Below are 21,116 nucleotides of genomic sequence, written 5' to 3'. Positions count from 1 at the left end.
CGTGTCTTTGGAGTCCATGTATGTTTTCATTTTCTACGTTAGAAGCCATACAGTCATGGGGAGAACATGCAAAATTTGAGAGGGGTTTTCAACCAATGCAAACGTGCTCCCATGCATTCCCCTGAAAACCCAACAGTACATTGCTCAACTGGTCAAATGCTGATTGGTTGACAAGCTAAGCAGAGCAGGAACACGACAGTGGAGTTCGTTGCCAACAGAGAAGAGCGAAAAAAAGATCAAGGATAGACTTCTATGAAGGTCAGACCTCCCAAACAAAAGAAGTTGTCCCCTTTTGGCTGTTAAAAAGAACCGAGGTCTACACTGAGACTAATGACTAGCTAATGTGAGAATCCATTAAAATATTCACGCCAACATTACATTTATGTCATTTATGCTCTTAGTTCTTTAAGCACATTTTTAAAGATAAAGTTATTATGGTGCAAACTTGCAAACTTTAAAAATTAATTATAGGGAAAACCAGAAGCAAAACATCAAAACTTAATCAATTCAAGACCAAATACAAAAACATATCATTGATCTTAAAAGTTCCCCTCCTAATTTGTCAGCCAAATAGAAAATCTGTACACATGAAGTGTCTAATGGGCCACTTTTGGAGCCGGCTGCCAAGCTAAACTTTAAGAACATTACAAAAAGTCAGTTACCTTACTAAAAAAAACCTTCCCTACAACAGTGTTATCACAGGTGGAGCGCCACACAACATAGGTAACATGACACTGACAACGTCACACTCAACAGTGATCTTTTCTCCTCTGTGAGTCAGTGGTGAAAGTAATACCCACAGGGTCTCACAAGCATACTTGTTCATATCAACGTCAGAAATGTCTCCTAGATCAACTATTCACTGTAGCTCAATTACCTTTAGCAACACAAAGGCCACTATTGTGTCACTTCACCAAAAAGGCGCCCTTTTTATGAATGAAAGACTGTTTGTGGGGGGAGGGGTTGTTAAGACAACAAGTCTGTACGCACTTCAATAAAAGGCAAGAAAGTCATCAAATCATCGTGTCACACGGAAATCTTTAAGAAGAAGTCAAGTCTACCTTTGAGCACCCCTTAATGCCTCAAGCTGAATCATAGTGGTAGAGTCTGAGTGGATAAAAAAGTTGCTCTGAGAAGGATGTAAAAAAAGAGTGCTGTGGAACATAAATCACGGGGAGTTTCTGAGCCTTTTGCTGCATGTCATCACCCACGCTCTCTCCCTGCTTTCCTGTCTACTCTCCACTATCAAACTGCCTAACAAAGGCTCAAAAAATAATCTTAAATGCTTGAATGTCATCGGAACTATTGCCTTTACGATGAATTTACAGAAAAATAAATGTTGTAAGGGGTAACCTACCAGGGTTAGATTTATCCCTGCATACTTTACATGTTTAAAAAACAAAACCACTGAAAAAGGGAAAATGTTTTTGATTTGTGTCACAATGATTATTTCCTTGTCCCTGGTTTGCTGAGACTTAGCCAAAAATCATCCCATGATAGTAAAAGGGAGGGTTGCACCACGACTAAAACGACTATCGCAGTTATTTGTCGAGATTATTCATTGAGTTTAGTGATAATAATGTTTGTCTTAGAGTCATGCTTTCACTTTTTCACAGGTCTGTGTCCCTAAGAGGAAAAATATGAAAAAGTTGATATTAAACAAGTCACAGCACCGGGGCCTTCATGATTAGATGTAGTGCAGTTTGAGGTGAATTTTTAGGTGGTTGATTAAGTTAGTTGTGTGTCTTGTGGTGACGATAACTCTACAGCACTGTTATAGGATGTGATGATTAATTATATGATGGTGGTTATTTATGGTGGTCCAGGGAACAGCTGTGATTGGTACATGCAGACAGGTCATTTAGGGAGCGCTTGATTTGCTCTTGTTTTGTGTTCCACTGGCAGACCACCACTTTCAATATCATTTGATCATCTTCATTAAATTGCGTTAAACTAAAATCGTGATCAAGATTAAAATTGAAATAATTGTGCATCCCTAGTACTGGGTAAGGGATTGAGGCTGGTTGTTGGTGGTGATGACTTTGACCTCACACGATTAAGTCATGAACATGAATAAAATCTCTTCCACAAACACAGGCGGTCTTGCCTGATTTAAACAAAGCTCAGTCGCACTGATCTGGGTGTGGAAGAGGTTTTTGTCCCTAAGAGTGATTCATTCAGCACCAGCATGCCAGTTAACTCCTCAAATACCATGGAATGTGGTTGGGATGGGCCTCAGGAGGAAAAACGTTTCTGCGGGTTTTACACCCGATAAATGTGGGAAAAGAGAAAGTACCGTCTGCTGACGGAAGTCCACAAATCAGTTTGAACAAAAAAACTGAAACTGAGCAATCATTAATTACTTCCAAATGACTGTAGATGACTGAATGGAGAAGAATAGTAATTGGCTATCAACAGCGCTCAGCAGTAATTTACTTCCATACTTACAGCATATACTGCATTCCTTAGACTTTCATAAGATAAGAGAGGTAAGATAAAACTTTATTAATCCCTCGGGTGGGTTCCTCTGGGAAATTCGGTTTCCAAAAGCACGGCACCGACAGAAGTTACAGTTACAGAATGTTATATACACACACACACACACACACACACACACACACACACACACACACACACACACACACATATAAATACAGAGACATATATAAATAAAATATACGAAGGGGATAAATAGAATAAATAAAAATAAAAATACAAGTGAATTGCACATTTCAAGTATGTGCAATTCACTTGTATTTTTATTTTTATTCCTAATCATAGAATACATAGCTCTATAAGCTTCCAAAGTAATGTGGAAGCTTATAGAGCTTCCAGAGTAGCTCTATAAGCTACTTTGGAAATAAACAACCAACTATCACTGAGAGTTACACTGAACACATTATTCTCAAAATGGCTTCAACATTTAAAGTTTATATGTAGCCAATTACGTCATATTTATTTGTTTCTGCAGTTTGAGTTCCCCAGCTTGACCATTAACACACACTACATATAAATAAGTGAACAAACCTGCACCAAGCTTAGCAACTTCCTCAAGATCAGAAAAAGTTCTGGCTGAAGCGATGGCCTCTGGGAGCTTCAGAGTAAACGGCAACACATCCCTGAGAAAGAGAGAAAAGGATCAATGAAAGTTAGAACACGGAGGAAAAGCGGTTTGATTTAAAAAGCTACTCTCAAACTTGTGTTAGTCACCGTGTTGAAAAAGCTGTGGCTCAGCTTTGTGTGCGATGGTGGCTAAGGTGTGGGTTCAACCACAGAACTGTGGAGGAGAATATGTGCATGCTGCTGTGCTACCTCTGGGACTTCACCAAAACATTTCAAAGATTTTACAGTTTCGGTCATGCAAGCTTGCGTGAACAACAGTGAACCTAATTTTATGATAGTGATGTCACAGTGAAGCCTGGACACACTGGGGCAGTGGAGGATATACATTTTGATCCCCTGTTGAATTCCTCATTTTAACAACTTACAAAGAAATAAGCAGTCTATAAAAATTAATTAATTAATTAATATATGTGCATTCTAGTGAGGAAATAAGTATTTGATCCCCCCTGAGAATTTGTCCAGTACACTATCCAACAGATAGTTGTGTGGCAGCTCCCAAAGGACTAACTGTTATCAAACCACCGTTCACAGTTCCACATGAGGACAGAATTGACCGCTAAGAATTTTTGAACCCAAAGGTCATTTCCAAAGAGCTTCCAAACATGGCAGATTTCAAAAAGGATGAAATGAGAACATTGGAAAAGGGAAGGGCCAAAAGGAAGCCTAAAAAATATCTACTACAGAAGAACAGGATCTGAAAATTATATCCTTTGGAGGAAAAAAAACATAAAATCCCCCAAAAGACCTGACCCAGGTCAAGATACATCTGACTCTTCCATTGATCTACTGTTCATCATAGTCTCATCAGAAATCGACTTGTGGCTGTCAGAAAGCTATTCTTAATCCGCTCCTTTGCTCTGGTGCAATTACTCAAGAACTGGACAGAAAATCAGTGGCAACAGGTCTTATAGAGTGTGGAATCCAAATTTGAATTATGGTTCACATTCAAAAGTCTGAAATTTGGGTATTATCGGTTATATATCAAATTCTGAGGATTCTGAACAAAAAGATTACGTAAATTTGTTCATGGGACTGAATGAACATGATTTTGTCTGAGAAACAAACATTATGCAAATAATCCAGTAATAATGAAGCAATCCCAGACACCAGGAGTGTTTTCGGACTTCAATGTCCAGGATGTCCTGTGAGGAATGCTTCAGCAGAACATTTGTTGTGCGACCCCCGTGCAGAGCAGGCAATAGATAGGTCAATACATATCTGAACAATCAACAGTGCATAAGCATTTTACCCATATTATGAACTGCTAGCAGATTGTGAATACAAGCTGTGGAACTTTTGAGCTTCCTCGTCAGATGCAGAGTTAGGAGCTCAGTGTTTCAAGGCGGGCTCAGACTGCAGCTGCTGCTTCTCCATATCAAAAGAAGCCAGCAGAGGTGGTTTGGGAGTCTGACAAAGATGCCACCTAGATGAGGTGTTTCAGACATATCCAGCCACAAGGAGACCACGGGGAAGCCAGAGGACAAACTGGAGCGATTGTGTGTTTTGGTTGACTCGGGACTGTAACTGGGTCAGTAGTTCTTCTTTCTTGAGTTTTGTGATGATGGTTTTTAAATAACAGAAACAGAAGCAGTAGATATGTGCTTTAAAGCTAACAGCTGAAATATGAATGTCTAACAGTTTGCAATAATGATGGTATGGTGACTTTACCTGCTGATGCAGCAGAAGGCCATGAGGCGGAAAAGGTCTGCAAAGCTCAGTCCTGATCCCTCTAGAGAGAAAGCTGTAGGAAAACAGAAGCACATGATCAGTCCAGCGAAGGAAACCATCAGAGGGCAACAAGCATTAGAAAAAGACAGCTCAGTCTTTTTAAAACGGTTTGCAGCAGCAAAGGCCAATGAGGCAAAGCAAAACATTCGCATGTTTTAAGTCAGTGCATGCAAAGTGTGGTTCAATTCTGCTTTATAGTCCCTTAATTCAAAGGAATCCCCACAAGGTTACAAACTATATACAAACAACAGCAACGAGAATGACAGTGTGTGAGCACTTTTCCTCGACTTACTGACTCATTAGTTTGTAAAAGAACACCATGCTGGAAAACAAAGAAGGAAATCCTTAGCACGCATGTTGTCGGTAATACACGAATCAAGAAGGCTGTTTGCTCGCAACTTGACACACAGTCAACGCTCCGGGCACTGAACTAAACATGACCAAGATCTTCGAATGGTGAACGCGTTAAACTCTGAGTAGAATGCAGTGAGACAAAGACAACATCATATACAGTCTCTGGAAAGAAGGAAAGTGGGTTAAAACCAAACCTGCCGACATGTACACGTCTCTTTTTTCTGGGACTTCAAATCTTCCTTCAGTCATTTCACTTTTACTTGTTGAAATATTGACTTTAACACATGAAAAGAGCCCTTATTATTACCTGTCATTACAGCAATGACAGCAGGCCTGGTAGCACATTCCCACACCACTCATCACAGGATACCTGCCCAAATACCTTTATCAAAGTCCATTAATCCCAATTCTCTGTTAAAGAGCACGGGTTTAAACAGGCCACAGAACAGACTCGTTACAGAGCAAATGATTCATATGGAAGAATTCCCTCCCAGGTAGAACGCTCCTGTTAATGTTTTAAACTGTTATTGCAACACCTGCAGCTTTGCTTGCCAAATGTTTATCACAGCTCAATCAAGGGCCAGCTCTTCATGCAGTGGACAATGTGGCTAGCGTGAGCTTAGAGTCACACCAGATGGAAAATACCACTAACGGTTACTTAAAAAAAAAAAAACAGTTCCAGACAGCAGTGCAGGGGTAAAGTGGGTAAAGTGGAAAAACCTCCATAACAGCGCAAGTTTTGGAGGTATGCAACTGCTGCTCAGGGGGGGAATCCAGCCCTCTTTCTGTTTGCATTTCTGTTTGTCCTCCAGATTATTGCAGAATGTCTCGATGCATGTCAGCTTAAGAAAAGTCACTTTAAAGAAACAGGAAAGTGGTCTTTAAACATCAGGTGTTAAAAAAACAGTAACTCATTATTACTGCTGCAAATCACTGAGATCACAGAGTATTACAGTCGATGGAAATGCTCAGTAGAAGACTTTCTGTCTCACTGTGCTCATTGTTTTCTCTGCAGGTGCAAAGAGAAACGTCACTGTCTCTTTAGTTTAGCAGGGCTGAGATTCACACTCAGCACATTCTGTTGCTGGGTAAGCATTTGGAAATTCCAGTTCAGTGCAGACAGAAACTGATGGCAACAGACAGGTACAAGAAGTAGACTGTATGCATTCTGGAAGTCTGGAAAATCCCACTTTTTATGTGGCTGAAAATGCAACACTAACACACTTATTCAGAGTGTCAGGGAAGGAAGAAGTGAGCACAGAAATAAAGCGAAACAAACAATATATGAAAGCCTGTGACATATTTTGAAGACATAAGTATTAGGGTTTTACTACAGGCTTGTCTGCTATTTGCCGAGCTCATCTCTGATGACGGCCCTGCTGTGAGTGCTGTGGTCCTGCGTGGGAACTTGGCAGCTGGAAGGTGCTCGTGTTCATCTTCGACCTGAGTCTCTGTGGTTTATAGTGTCGTTTAGGCCTGGGATTCTTTTTTTCAATTTTAGATTTAGGCCTTCAGCCTTCAGAAATACTGATACTGCCTGTCTACTCAAATAGCTGGTTATGAGACAGGTGTGAGTCATGAGGAATGTTGTCACCAAAAACATCTAAACAAGTTGGGTTTTTGTTCAGTAATGGACAGTAAATGACCTTTTCAGAGTCCTCAAAATAATTAAACCATTCTATTCAAAGAGCAGCTAATTGTAGTGACAAGTTCTGGTACTGCCTAAAAGTATCCAGTAGAGGAATTACCCCTGTAAATTCTTTGTTCCTCTCCTTGCATCATTCCACTATTAACAGCTCTGCCTGTTGCTGCTGGTGACTGACAGCTTTGTGTATCTCAGTGGCTAAAAATAGCAGAGAAAAACAAACACTTACTGTACTGGCTCTCCTTTACGGGGAAATCTTTGACAGGAACGCTCGAGTCTTTATCCATGCGTAGAGATATGACTTTTTTCTGCAGGCTGGCTGATTTCCTCACCACAAATGTCTATGGGTAAGGAAAGAGAACACATCCAGTTAATGTTTGCACAAAAACTGGGTCATTCTTCATGTTCTGCTGACTCAGCTGTGCTTTGTAGAGAGCTGGAAATACTGTAAGGAATGTCCTAACATCCAGGCGCTTCCTATATTTACAAAACGTATACACAACAATGGACGTGTAGTGCTGTATATTTACTGTTATCAGAGGCTAAAAATATCCTATCCTGTTTTAAAAAACACAGATTTGGATGGAATCTTGCAGAGAGGTGGGGTATCGGCAATATCATTTCATTTTGGTCCCAATTATCCAAAATATTTTCTTTAAAAACAGACAAACACCGACCATGGCAGAGATACTTTTACTGTTTTTTTAAAACGTTTTTTGCAAAATGAGTTCTTTAAGACTCAAAAAAGTGACTCCCATCATGTTGTTGAGTGAGTGATCTTGTTGTAATGCATATAAGCTGACTGCGTTTAGGCCCAGGTCAAACAATACACTACTACAATTGTGACTGGTTTTATTGAGGAAAAGAAAAAGTTTGCCGTGTTAGTTGTGATTTCATGCCTCTGTTGTATTAAACATTAACTATTAATCCAAAGTGAGAGCCTCCAGGTAAGTTAGCAGTGTTGGAAAGAAGGAAGCCGCAGTGGCAGCTGTTGCCTCACCCCAGCTTGCTCGTTCTGCAGTATGTGCATGGCTTCCTCGTGGCTAAGGCCCAGCTGTAGCCACACAGTATGGGTATGCACCAGTCTGTCCAGGACGCTGACGCGTCGGTGAAGCGAGTCGTAGCCAGAGTCTCTGGCACCGGCCAGCCCTCCACCAATGCCAGCACAAGGTGAGGCCTGCAGGAAGAGGCCTCCCACTTCTTCCCCCAGTCTGGAAAAACAAACACATAAAATCAAGCATCAGTGGCCGGCTATACAAACCACAAAAAAAACACGCAGAATTTTTATTTTAACGTGTAACATTTGAACATATTTCAGAATTGAAGGCATGTTCAGAGACATTCTCACATGGTTCTATATCAAAGGGCGATCGTGGCTCAAAGAGTTGGCAGTTCGTCTTGTAATCGGAAGGTTGCCGGTTCGAGCCCCGGCTCGGACAGTCTTGGTCGTTGTGTCCTTGGGCAAGACACTTCACCTACTGGTGATAGCCAGAGGGGCCGATGGCGCGATATGGCAGCGTCGCTTCTGTCAGTCTGCAGGGCAGCTGTGGCTACAACTGCAGCTGCCTCCACCAGTGTGTGAATGAATAGTGGAATTGTAAAGCATTTTGAGGGTCTCGAAAAGCGCTATGTAAATGCAATCCATTATTATATCCACAACAAAACTGGTATTTATTAAAAATAGTTTTTTATTGACATAGTTAAAAAGTAGTAAAATGTTGTAGATGAGCTGTTCCTTGGCAATAAACTCAAATAAAGAGCGATACAAAGGTGGACTGATTAGATCAAACGCGCCCACGCAGACAAAAATCCCCAAAGTGTGGCTAAAATGACGCCTCGACTTCCTTTTTCACAGTTCCCTTTAATGAAATTTACTAGAAACTTTCTAGCAGTAAAAGTAAACCTAAGAAATTAGGAAGGGGGGCAAATACTTTAGAGCACTGTAGACTTTATGCTCAGAAAGCTGATGCAACCGTTTCCAAATCATCAAGAGAAAGCCTTTATTTCTAAACTCTTGTTGTGAAGCATCAGTAGGCTATGCAGTGTTGTGATGGTTCCCTCCCTGTAGGAACATTTATGGTTTGAGTCTTTGTTGGTTTCCTCCTGCAGTCCAAAGACATGCATGCTAGGTTAACTGGTATTTTAGCTGTGAATGTAAGGTTTAAACTGTAGACGAGAAACAAGTTGTGGAAGAATACTTGGGCTTGTAAGCTAAAGCACTCAGTGCGACCCAGCCTTTAGTTTGCTTGCACAACATTCAAGACATCTTTTAACTTTGTATTTCTGAAAACAGTCAACAGAAGCTCACATATTTACTTATGTTATTTATTAACGCAGTAAAGCCCCCTACTGAGATTACACACAGTTCTTCCAGCTCTCACTATATACTAAGATGCCCACGCACACTTTTAATGCTCAAAGTGTTCATAGTGTTTAAAAAAAGGCTATGAGTAATTCAGTAAATTTAGTTTAAATTATTCCAACACAGACAGTGTGCCTCGCAGGGCCTATCAACCTCCTTCTCGGTTCCTCAATAACTAACCGGTACTTTCTGAATTCTACAGAAACCGTCTCTCAGAGGAATTAATCACTGAAGTCCACACTGGACCTTCCAGCTAAGGTATGAAACTTTACACTAGATCCACAGGTGAGTGCTGCATGTTCACAAGCAAATCAGGTGTTTGTTCAGAGACGTTTTTTTCAGAGTTGAGAGACGAGTGAGAAACACGCACTGCAAAGCAGCTCCTGTTTGTCAAGCTGACTCCTGACATTGCTCAGTGGCATCTTTGTGCCGATATCACCACATTTCACACATCAAGACCTAAAGGTTTGCTAGGAGCGCTCTCTGCTGGCAGCCATGGAGAAATACACCAGAAGAAATCTAAAGATATACAAGCACAAGCAGACACACAATTTAGGAACTGTCTTTAATACAGACACAGCATGAGCTCACCCCACAAGTGTTTCTGTCTTCTGATCTCCTCCCACAGGCTCCGTGTTTTTCCCCATCACCTTCTTCAGAGTGCCGATCTCCCAGGCAAATGAGTCGATGAGCTGCACAGACACAGAGACAAAGACTCGATGATCAAAGTGCTTCTGCTGCGTTTCCTGTGGTGCAAACTCTTTGTGAGGATCAATCCGACCTTTGGCTCTTGGGAGTGAGGACATCCTGACTTTCAAAGGATGTTTTAGAACTGGGAAAGAACTTTATGGTTCAGCTTAGAGTCAGCTTTAGTTTATGTTTATTTTATTAGGATGTGTTTAAGAAGCGAAGGATGGCATTCGTCCATGCAAATCCTCTTCAGGAGAAGTAGAAGTACGTGTTTGTGGTTGCAAGACAGTCTACTCCCATTTAACCACTTCCCATTAACTAACCAAAGTTGCTACAGAGGAAACAATTTGTGTCTGTGTTCATGTTGGAACATCTTCATGTCCATACAGGTTCCACAGAGATCTGTATTGTTCACCATTCAAATCTTGTTAACCACAACACAGTATCAATATAACGTGGTTTGAATCGTAGTAACTTGAAAACAAACACATTTTGCATTTTGAATGGCCACATTGTAATTATTTGATGCTTATGCATGTGATGTTTGATTTAAACCAGCAGTTTAGTCCTCAACATTGCCCAACTGTTTAACTAAAAGTATAAGTATTTTATTTTGCTGGACTCCACTTTGACAACAAGTGAAGTGTAAAACGCCCAGTCAGGTTGCTGAAAAGAGATTTAACCCAGAGCAAGAGAGAACAAGCAAGAATCCAACTTCCATGTAGTTGAGTTAGAAGTTATGTGGATGCCTGATCACAAACATTTCACAACCAAAAAGGTTGATCAAATGTACTAAAAAAAAGACCCACACATCAGCTTTTTAAATGCCAGTTGCGACAGCACTCATGTGATCACACACATATATATTTGATTTTTCTGTATTTCCTGTCAGCTGTTTTTCCACTTCTAGACAAATCGTACTGAGAAAGAAAATGTACAGACACACAAGAGCAGAGAGCCACATTCTTTTGACCAACTATCTTGTTTTCATAATAGCTATGAGCTAGCTCACTGATTTAACACACTGCATCTTGAATCGTTAAACATGAACTGTATTAGCTATCAAACCATAAAATACACATAAAATATGTGAATAAGACTTTAATTGTGTACTGTGCTGAACTTTCTTTTGGTTCTTTGTTGCTCAACTGACTTTATTCTGCAGGTTAACTATGGCCTCAGTAACAGCTAATTATAACTTATTGCACATTTTTAAAGCCACAGGCTCTAAAGCAAGAACAATGCCTCGTTAATTTTAGGAAAAAATAAACCATTTTAACAAACTAAAGGCTTTTATGAATATTTTTAATCCATAAAAGATTTCTATATACAATCATAAGCATCTTTTAGGGCTTCGTGAGCACTGTATGCCCATCAAATAATGCTTTTTATAAGGCCTTGACAATAAGTATTAAGAACAGAAAGGAAACGTTCAGATCAGACAGAAACTACCCTTAACGGGTAAACTGGCAGCAGACACTTAAGGCCAGGAACACATCCAATCAAAAGAGCCTATTTATAAAATTACAACACCCCCCCCCCCATTTGTCTTTCCATATAAATTGTTTGACAATTTATTAGAATTTGAAATGTGTCAAATTAGAATTTGACACAAATTCTACCTTCTTTTTTCTTTGTGTCAGTCTGGCCTTGACCCTCGTCAGAGTGTCACTGATGTCATTGGTTTCACTTCCCAGTCCAGCTTCTGTTGGGCAACCTCACATCAGCAGCTTCAGCAGGGTGAGGAAACCTTTAGTTCAGCTGTTTCAGAGGAAATCAAATATCTGACTCCTTCATTTTTTAAGGGAACATTTAAGGTTCACAACCTCAACGTTTAGAAAGACAACACTTTCTCAATGAAGCCACAGATGTTCCCCTGCCCCCCCCCCAATCAAAGTACCAATTTAATATCATTTATTATAGTAATAATAAGATGTAGTAGCTTTAAATCAGTTTGAAAAAATGACCATTTACAAATTATAAATGCTAAACAAAGAAATAAATTTCCTAAACCAGATGAATAAAATAAACAGCTGCTGCAGCGCCACAAGCAATAAAAGCAGCTTTAACTACCAAATTTAAGGGGGCAGAATGCATATTAAGAGAAAGCCAGGCCACACTGGCTCAGACAACAGCTTAGAATATTCTAGCACTTCTCTTTGAGCTACAGACATAAAATTGTAGACATTTCAACTGTATTTCAGCAGGATCACAATGGGTTTTTGAGTTTTGCTATAAATCATAACTGATTTGTCTCTCTATAATATGACTGGCATCAAAGTATAAGAAAAGCTTTTTGTCATATGTTTTAGAATATATCAAAATATTATTGTATTAATATCCAACTACTGTTTGTTGGTAGATACAGTAGTGTGCAAAAGTCTTGAACCAGTTCTTATTTCTTTGAATGTATTTTCCATGGAAGCAGAATTTCTTGCAATAATTCAAACAAAGGTGCCAGCACCAGTGTCGTGTTTGCATATAACAAAGTTGTCAAGGAACCAGTTTTAAAATGTATCTTTAGGTAGTTTGTTATTAGCACCCTGTCTCGTTTCTGTAATTAGCTACACAGTGTGACAAACATGCACCAACAAGAGTATTACCAAAGAGCTATTAGCTAGAAAGTTGGTGTGAAGTGTGTCTTTAAAAGAAGAAACTGGATACGTGGAGAACAAAATCAGGATAAGAAAATACACAAAGACCTGACACCTGGCGAGATATTCATCTGGCCTTGGCGATCTTTTTTCAGTTTTGAGATCCAAATACTGGCAAACCTGATTTTACAGGATTTACTCTTAAATGTTTTGAGGCGACTGCTGCTGTGACTTGGCACTGAATAAATAAAACTGAAATGCATCTCACTTTCCATTTTGCTCTTATATAACATCTATTACAGCTATGCAAGTCTGCAGTGACAAAGTGTTTTAGTTTTCAATATCACTATTTTTATTAAACCCCTGTGAAAAAGCATGTGAAAAGTGATACTATTTTGATATTACATTTAGACCAATGACTGCATTGGTTTAGACCCAATCAGACACCCTTGATCAACAGAGGCTCGCTGAGCACCAGCTGACACTCAGTGATGTTTCTCAGAAACGTCTGAACAGGACGAGCCACTCTTCTACGCTCTACTGAAAATAAACTTTGCACTATTTCACCTCTAGTTTCAAACACTGACAAGCTGATATTTTCTAAGTGTTAACCATCAGTGCCAGTTATCACAACATGCTAACACCTGCAGCGGTTTAGCTGTAGTCCTGCCTTAAACACACACTCGCACACACGGCCTTGTATTACAACTTTGACTCACATCAAAGCAGTAATGACTTCAAAGCTTGGCACTAACAAAAAACCTCAACTACAGCTAGTGACACACTCTGCATGCAATTGTGCAGGGCTGCTATTAACAAAGGAGAACCTACCACACACCCACAGACACATGCATGTGTGCTGAAGTCACCGTTTCACCCTCACCGCATGGACACCTGTCCTAACAGACTCCATACACTTGCATGCTGTGCAAACGCCGAGACAGTGATTTCTGCTCTACATCAGTATGATTTATTAAAGGTGTAATTAAAAGGCCTGAAAGTCCCAGACAACATAAGACTTTTAACGAGTGTTAAAAACAGTGTTGTCTGTGAGAAGCAGTGGAGTGGATTCAGCACCACAGCGACTCTCTTCAGACCTCACAAAGCTTCGAATACAAAGACTTGCTCCTAGTAACATTTTCAAAGCATGTCCTATTAAATTTAGGATGAAATATTGATTTAATAGTAAAAATAATTTATCTACAAATAATAATACAATGTTGAACACTGTGGAAAACTGCTGGGAGTGGTGAGGAGGACTCACAGAGCACAGTTCTGCAGGAGCGCACCAGAACAAAGTTCGGCCACAAGTTGGGAAAAACTAAATATGCACTTCATAGATTTCAGTTAAGTCATCTTTTTAAAGGTCTGATCGAGCCAAAGGGACCAAACTGTGTGTTTCTGAATTAAAATCTGACTCACAGCAGTACAATTTTTTTCTTCTACAGTCTTCAGTAACTGAGATGAGCATTTAAACAAATAACCTTATGAACTATTCGTGCACTCAGGTCAGACGTAGGAGCTCTAAGAGTACTCCTGTTGTTGCGCTGCACAGGCAGAGACACTGCTTTATGTTCCAGCGTTATCACATCTTTTTTATTTGTGTAATGAAATTGTCAATTTACAGTCATAATGACACCATTTAACAACTCTGCTCACCCCACAAGTCTTGTCTCAGGGGTTACTGAGACAAGACTGTTCCCTTTTTTCCAAATACATCCAATTAAATTTTACTTTACTGTACTTTATCTGACAACTATCACATCTCGTCAGTGCCAGAGTTACTGTGCCACTCTGTTGCTCTAAGTGTAAGACGAAATAAGGAAATTAAGGGTGGATTTTCTCACAAAGTTGATTTCAGTCTTAATGAAATTCCCCTAATAAATAAATGTCTATGAAAAAGAAAAGTGATTGCTTTTCTTCATTTCTTCGTCAGTCAGAATTTCTTTAGTAGGAAATGTAGGAAATTTTGACAATAGCCTGATTTCTCATGGTCTGATGAATGTGATGCTGACTGCAACTTCTTCCTCAAAAACTTCAGGTAGAGACAGTGAGGGACAGTCTCTACCTGAAGCGTGCTGAGCGCAGCTCTGTTTGTAAGGATGTTTCTGACTGCTCAGAGTGACACACACCTTGAAGAAACTGCCCTTGCTGTCCCGCTTGGAGGGCAGACTGATGTTACTTGTAGACATGTTGCCTCTGTGGTCGTCTCTGTCTGCTGAGCCGTCTATGCAGGAGGGGAAAAAACACACACACAAACATTAGAGACAAACAAAGGAGATTCACTCGTTCAGAAACACCATTTCCCCACCACACTTTTTCTCATTGTCTTCCTCTAAACCATTTGAAATAAATTAAGGCTGCTTGTGTGTGGAAGGAAACAACCCCACCTCAGAAAACAGCCCGAAAAATTAAGGATTCACTTTCCTTCACTTGCTAGCACAAATACATACTAGAGCACATGTTCTCTTGGGATATAAAGGTACTATGTACATATGTACTGTGATTTAAATATGGGACAAAGCTGATATCTCTTTCTAGTTTCTGTACTCTTGCTGCAGAAAGTTTTACAGTGTTGTGAAAAATCATTTGTCTCCTTCCTGATTTCTTAGTTTGCTGCATATTTAATCAAACTATTTTTACTTTTTTCAAAAAAACTAACTGATGAATGATGATGTGATTTATTGAGGGCTATCCAACTGGCATTGCTCTACCTCACTCCTCATTAATCATGGTTTTAAAATAATTTCTATCTTAAGCAACATTCATATTTTAGGTCTTATACTCTGAAAAACATTTCACTCAAAACAAATTCCAAAGCAGATTTGTGTTTCCTACAATACTGTTTGTGTTTTTAAACAGACTGAACGCACGAGCATACGCAGAGGCACGCTTCTCACAGATGTTGTGGCGGATCCTTTTACAGCAGCTGATACGAGCCAGCTGTGAGTGGCATGCAAACACATTGCAGTCCTTCCCTTTAAAGAAACACATGAGTAAGAGGAAAACACCAGCAACCACTAGCTGACCCAAAATCCTTTCCTCTTCAGAGTGCTTGAACAGAGGCTGTTATGAAAGCATAAATCTTGAGTCTGCGGCTGGACTCAAGATTATGTGGAACAAGCGGACACGCGGTGGTTTTACCGTCGTTGTTGCTAACGACAACGCATAAAAACAAACGCTTGTCTGTCTGTAGTGTGGTTATATTAAATATAAGAGAAAGAGAGAACTTTAACTAATTAACATAGCCACTACAGTGACCATCAAAATAATGAAAAAATATTGCCGTAAACAGTTTATTTTGCGACACGACGAAACAAACAATAGCGTAAAATGAAACGATAGACGTTTTCATATCGTCACCCGATATATATCGTTATATCGAACAGCCCTACTCGAGCTAGAGGTCAAACGTCTAACTGTTGATGCCCTCAGACATATATGACATGAGGGAATGCAATGTATAGAAAACTATTATATGTAATCTATACATGTAATCCTGAGGCAACAAGAACTTCTGTCCATAACAATCCTGGTAACAGAGCTGTGATGACACAGAGCTACTCTAAGTTTAAGGACATGGAACTTTGCCAAGAGAGTGAGGTTGGGCGTCCACTACCCCACTAGTGGTAGGGTTTAAGATATCTGAAGCTCCATCATGGTAAGCATGGACAGAGCCTAAGGCTGGTTTTCCCCACTGAGGTGTTTTTACCCTTTAAGCCTTGAAAAACAATTTGAGTCAAGCAGATACCATCTCTTGGGGTCAGGGTTCCAACATCTGAAAAGAACAATGATCTGGTCATTTTTAACACAAAGGAATCACTTGGCGAACATCTGATTTGAGGGACTCTTGGACAGTTTATGAACGTAAAACTATGCAGACCGTCTTAAACAATGACGCGTGCACTCTAGAGCAGCCCAACAGTGACATGGACAAAGAAGTCACATATAAGCTAATCCACGAGGAGCTTCTCTGTAACACTGATCATTTATTAGAAGTGATAGAACAGCCTGGACCCCCCTTCACTAATTCAAGCCATGACATGTAGTGCACCATGTCAGGTTGGTGTTGGCTGACATGTTTCCTCATGTCCATTCTGCTAGGACAACACAGTCTCACCATTTTTAAAAACCAGATCCTTTAGATTCACTGCTAGAAACTAAATGGTGCTGGCAGTGAATGGAGCTGACCAAACCACAGGGATAAAATAAACAAGGACAGGATGCACTGATGAGACATCTAGATGTTGAACCAAGGGGAGAAGTCATTTTTTTTTGGAAAAACAACAACACCAGAGCATCAGATTTCCCTTTTATTACTATTAATTTTCTTTTTTCTTTTTTTTTTTGGCTTGAGAAAATTGGCAAACATGTAAGATTGAGAAACCTTGAGAAAAACAGGTTTCTTTCCTGGAAAGCAAGCACAGCTAAAGATTCACAGAAGGCATGCGACCTCACTGTTTTTTGTTGTTTTGGTTTTTCCCACCCTGCCTCGTTTCTCCTCTCCTCCTCACAAATCTATCGGGGCTCTGTTGGGTCAAGTCCTCATGTGAAAACAAAGCAGCAGGTGGGGTTATAGTAAGATGTGTTTGTGATTGTGTGTGCAAGCTGCAAGTGTGTGATTCACACACAGTCCAAACCCGGTAAACAGGAAGGCTGGTTGTCAGTCCATGAAAAATAAACAGACTGCCAGTTCCCCAGAACAATAAATAGCAGAAGGAATGCATAAATTACACAAAGTGAGAAACAAACAGTGGTGCAATATGTTAACACCAGATGATTAAGTAATAAAAAGAATGAGGAATAAGGAAATGAGCTGTTTGATCACCTGCTGAAGTCTGCATTGGAACTAATGTAAGTTCTGTATCTTTTGAACACACACGGAGTATTTCATTGCAGTTTTTTTCCTTTTGAAAACAGTACTTTATGGTTTATGGAAAATCCATAAATTATGGCCACAGATCATAACCCTGATTTGAGAATGGGCTTTGCAATAGATCATCAACATTTCAGTGTCAAGAGTTCCAAAATCTCAGTCTTAATGAAATGACATTGATGACAAGCAAGGAATCATCTGTCATTTTCCTCCAGTTACTATATTTGGTGTTCTTCTTTACCAGTCCGTACATACACTCTGTGACAGTAAGTCACATGCTGCACGGTTCCCAGCAAAATGGGGCTTAACAAAGTCGGCGAGTAAACTACTACAACAGAACATGTGGAAATGAAAACGTGAATCATACGTGTGTCACTGTGTCATGTTTACAGTAAAGCAGCCATCAGCTGCAGAGCTGCAACACATACAAACCATGTGACATACCTGTAGACACCTTAGATTTTTTTTCCCATTTGTTCAAAGAGACACATCAGAGTTTAGATGTGATGTAAACGTCCACATTAATCTTTAGAAAAAATTAAACACACTCAAGAAGCCAACAAACGTAAGTGCAGCAAACACCAGCTCAGCAATGCTGGAATCCACAACTATGGCTGAAAGAGGGAAACAAACTGAGATGAGTCATATCCTTTAACAAAAGCCTGGCTTTTGTTATGAAAACTATACCTCTATCACATGTTTTGCGTTCAGGGTCCTGGTATTAGTATAGCTGCTACTACATAATACTTGTACCAGACTTTTTAACACAGCGTGTTAGACCACTATGGTAAGAGTGACTAAATGTGTTCACTGACCACAGGACTGCAGAAGCGTTTAGAAGCCCAGCGTGTACCACTACAGGACCAGGCCTGACTTTAAACAGTGCTGCCTGAGGTCTCAAAAATCTCAGACATTCATTATTTTCCTTTGCATACAGAGACTCCTCCAGATTATCTTAACCTTTGAAGAAATGTTATGGTCATATTTCTGTGTGTCTGAGTTCAAGTGAAAAACGCGTATGCTGTCCCAAGAGACCTTGAGAAGAGTAAATTACATTCATGTGTTCACATAACTGACCAATCGGTTCAATACAGAGCCTCACAGTGAATACATTACATGGAGTTAATACTGCTTTTTGTAGCTGATCTACCATCTTTTGCAGTATTTTTAAGCACCAAGTGCACAAACCCTATTAGTGTTCTACCTCAGAGCAGTCTGAGGTCCCTGCATGTCTGAGCATGTGTGCTGAGACATAAAGGAACTGAGTGGACTACTGAAGCTTACTGTTCACACTTAAAACCACAAGAAGCTCCCACCCTCCCAGCCTAACATATAGCTGTACAACACTCATTTTCATAGGTGTCTTTTTAGCAGTGCTCACCATTATGTGTTCGGTTACTATTTCCCAACAAGTCACAATTCTCTGGTGCTCAGAGACACTCAAAAACAAACACTACTCAGGTTGGTGTCTGTTTCCTTTCTGTTTCCCCTCATTATCATCCTGTTGATAATGGGGGGGGAAAATCCCACACACAGTCCCGGACCTTGACCCTAGGTGGGGGGGTTCAGCTGAGGTAGCGCCATCAAAATATCACCTGGCTTCACATACAAAACTCCTTCAACATTTTTCACCAACTTCCTGTGTATGACAGTGGTATCCAGTATCATTACCTACAGCAACTGAGCAGTGGGAGGCAATATTTGGAAAAGTCAGGGAAATCATAAATCAGTGGTGCATCACTGGCATGCAGTGTTTTCCACACACAGACTGAACAGCCCACTCAAACGCACTAACAGCTGCAAAGGATATCTGGTGACTCGTTTTAGCATCTTATTTTCAAAGCTTAATAGCTGCCAACAACCTAAGCCAACACCTTCCAGTCTCTTTATCCCTGACAGACATAAGCTTAGCATCTCCACAGCTTCCACTTCCGAATGACTATTAGGCAACTCCAGAAGTATGTTTACTCATTCACAAAAATATTAAGGTTTTTTCCCAATTTGTTATGAAGAAGACAATTCCACTCATTCCTTGTAATCACTGGCTATTTTATGAAAAGGTAGGAAACTTGTGCACAGAATGGCTCCCAGTACTTTAAGTAGTAGACCAAGTTGGCCAAAAAAGAAAAAAAAAAAACTGTCCACATGCCATTCCTGAGCACTTCTCCTCCATCTGATGGGATTTCCTGTAGGTCATGGGCTACGCTGGCAGCCATGTAGTTACTTCCACTTAGAATGGCTAAGTTTAGCTTTTAAAAGTGTGCGAGTGCACTCCTCTTTACATTAGCAGGGTGTGTCCCCTCACCACAGGGCACAGATTTATTCCATGGAAACCTGTCCCACAGCACAGAGATCACCAACTTGCACAAACACACATTTGAACTGAGAAGAGAGCTCTCTGCAGCCAGACTGTGTAAACACACACACACACAAACACACCACAGTCTGCTGTCAAAGTATTTGCACTGCACCACTCACACCCAGTATGCTTAACCAAATTCAACAGCACCTCAATAAAAGTGCTGATGGCGCAACACCTGACTTAAATCACAGCTCAGGCTCAACGTATCCTCTACACATAGACCCGGTTAGCTCCAGATGTGAACTTTGTGTGCTTTCAGTTCTGATGGAGAACAAGTCCATGAGTCACTCACCTGTCTAAATAAGAACAGGATTCGTTTGTGTTGTGGATACAGTGCTGCTGTGTACCCAAAAAAGTAGAGTGGTTCAGTTGGCTCCATTGCATGTTACAACTGTAGGATAGTGAGTGTGTGAAATTTCACAGGTGACAGACTTTCTGCAGCCCATAAGTCTGTCTTTTTATTGTTGAGCCAACAGCTGATCAAAGTAGCTGCTAGCCAAATGGTGACATTTACATCTCACTGAAATTCTCTGAAAGTGTATGTTGCAGATTTCTTCTATGTTCCTACTGGCTGACCCATCAGTGCACACACAGAGCCCCGCTGTGCTGTCTGACGCACAACACGCTGATAAATGCTTGTTAAGACATAAACTGTTTCCAGCTTTCATTTTTATTTGTCATATGCAAGTTAGCACAGGGTCAACATTCTGTTAAGTCCAGAATTGAATTCAAAATCCTGCTCCTCACATACAAGGTCTTAAATAATCAGGCCCCATCTTATCTTAATGACCTTGTAGTACCATATCACCCTATTAGAGCACTTCGCTCTCGCTCTGCAGGCCTACTTGTTGTTCCTAGAGTATTTAAAAGTAGAATGAAACAAGGTTAATGAACAGTGTACTCTCGCAGTATTTTTTTTTCTGCAGGAAGCAAGCTGTCTTTGTAAGTAGTTGGGAAATATTTTGTCATTACTGGGTAATTCCCAGAGCTACAACCATTTCTGTGATGTAAAAGAAATGGTACACTGTTAGATCACATAATTGTTTACAGGTCAAAGCAGAGGAGTCTGTGTGTGTCTACATACTGTACTCAGCCAGCTCAGCATACACGTTTAACTTCTTCTCCTTCTTCGTTGGATTCATTGGCGGCTGTGACCCCAACTTGGATCGAGCTTTTTTCCGCCACCTGCTGGACTGGAGCGCGATCGGTGACTGCGTTCGTGTTTTTTCTTCGCTTTTTTACGGCAGCTTGCAGTCCATCAATGTTGCACTACTGCCATCTCTTGGGTTATACTGCGACACTTCAATTTCCTTAGGAATTTCTTCTGGAATGACAGCTGCCGCACTTGTTTAATTTTTAGATTTTTCGATCCATCTGTATAG

At 40.3% G+C, this 21,116-nt stretch overlaps 1 protein-coding gene across 1 annotated transcript in view; it reads right to left on the bottom strand.

The window, feature by feature from the left end:
- LOC120741666 (ras and Rab interactor 2-like) overlaps positions 1-15,711 on the bottom strand; it is a 30,417-nt gene extending 14,706 nt beyond the window's left edge. The window contains 6 exon segments of the mRNA XM_040044650.1: positions 3,028-3,119; positions 4,792-4,864; positions 7,080-7,191; positions 7,851-8,061; positions 9,804-9,904; positions 14,629-15,711. Coding sequence (XP_039900584.1) covers positions 3,028-3,119; positions 4,792-4,864; positions 7,080-7,191; positions 7,851-8,061; positions 9,804-9,904; positions 14,629-14,688 — 649 coding nt within the window. The 5' untranslated portion in view covers positions 14,689-15,711.
- Positions 15,712-21,116: the final 5,405 nt, after the last annotated feature.

The sequence above is a fragment of the Simochromis diagramma genome, unplaced genomic scaffold, assembly GCF_900408965.1.
Source record: "Simochromis diagramma unplaced genomic scaffold, fSimDia1.1 OVJJ01000486.1, whole genome shotgun sequence".
Taxonomy (NCBI): Eukaryota; Metazoa; Chordata; class Actinopteri; order Cichliformes; family Cichlidae; genus Simochromis; species Simochromis diagramma.
Note: the sequence above shows the minus strand (reverse complement) of the source record. Positions and strands in the feature narration are given on the sequence as shown.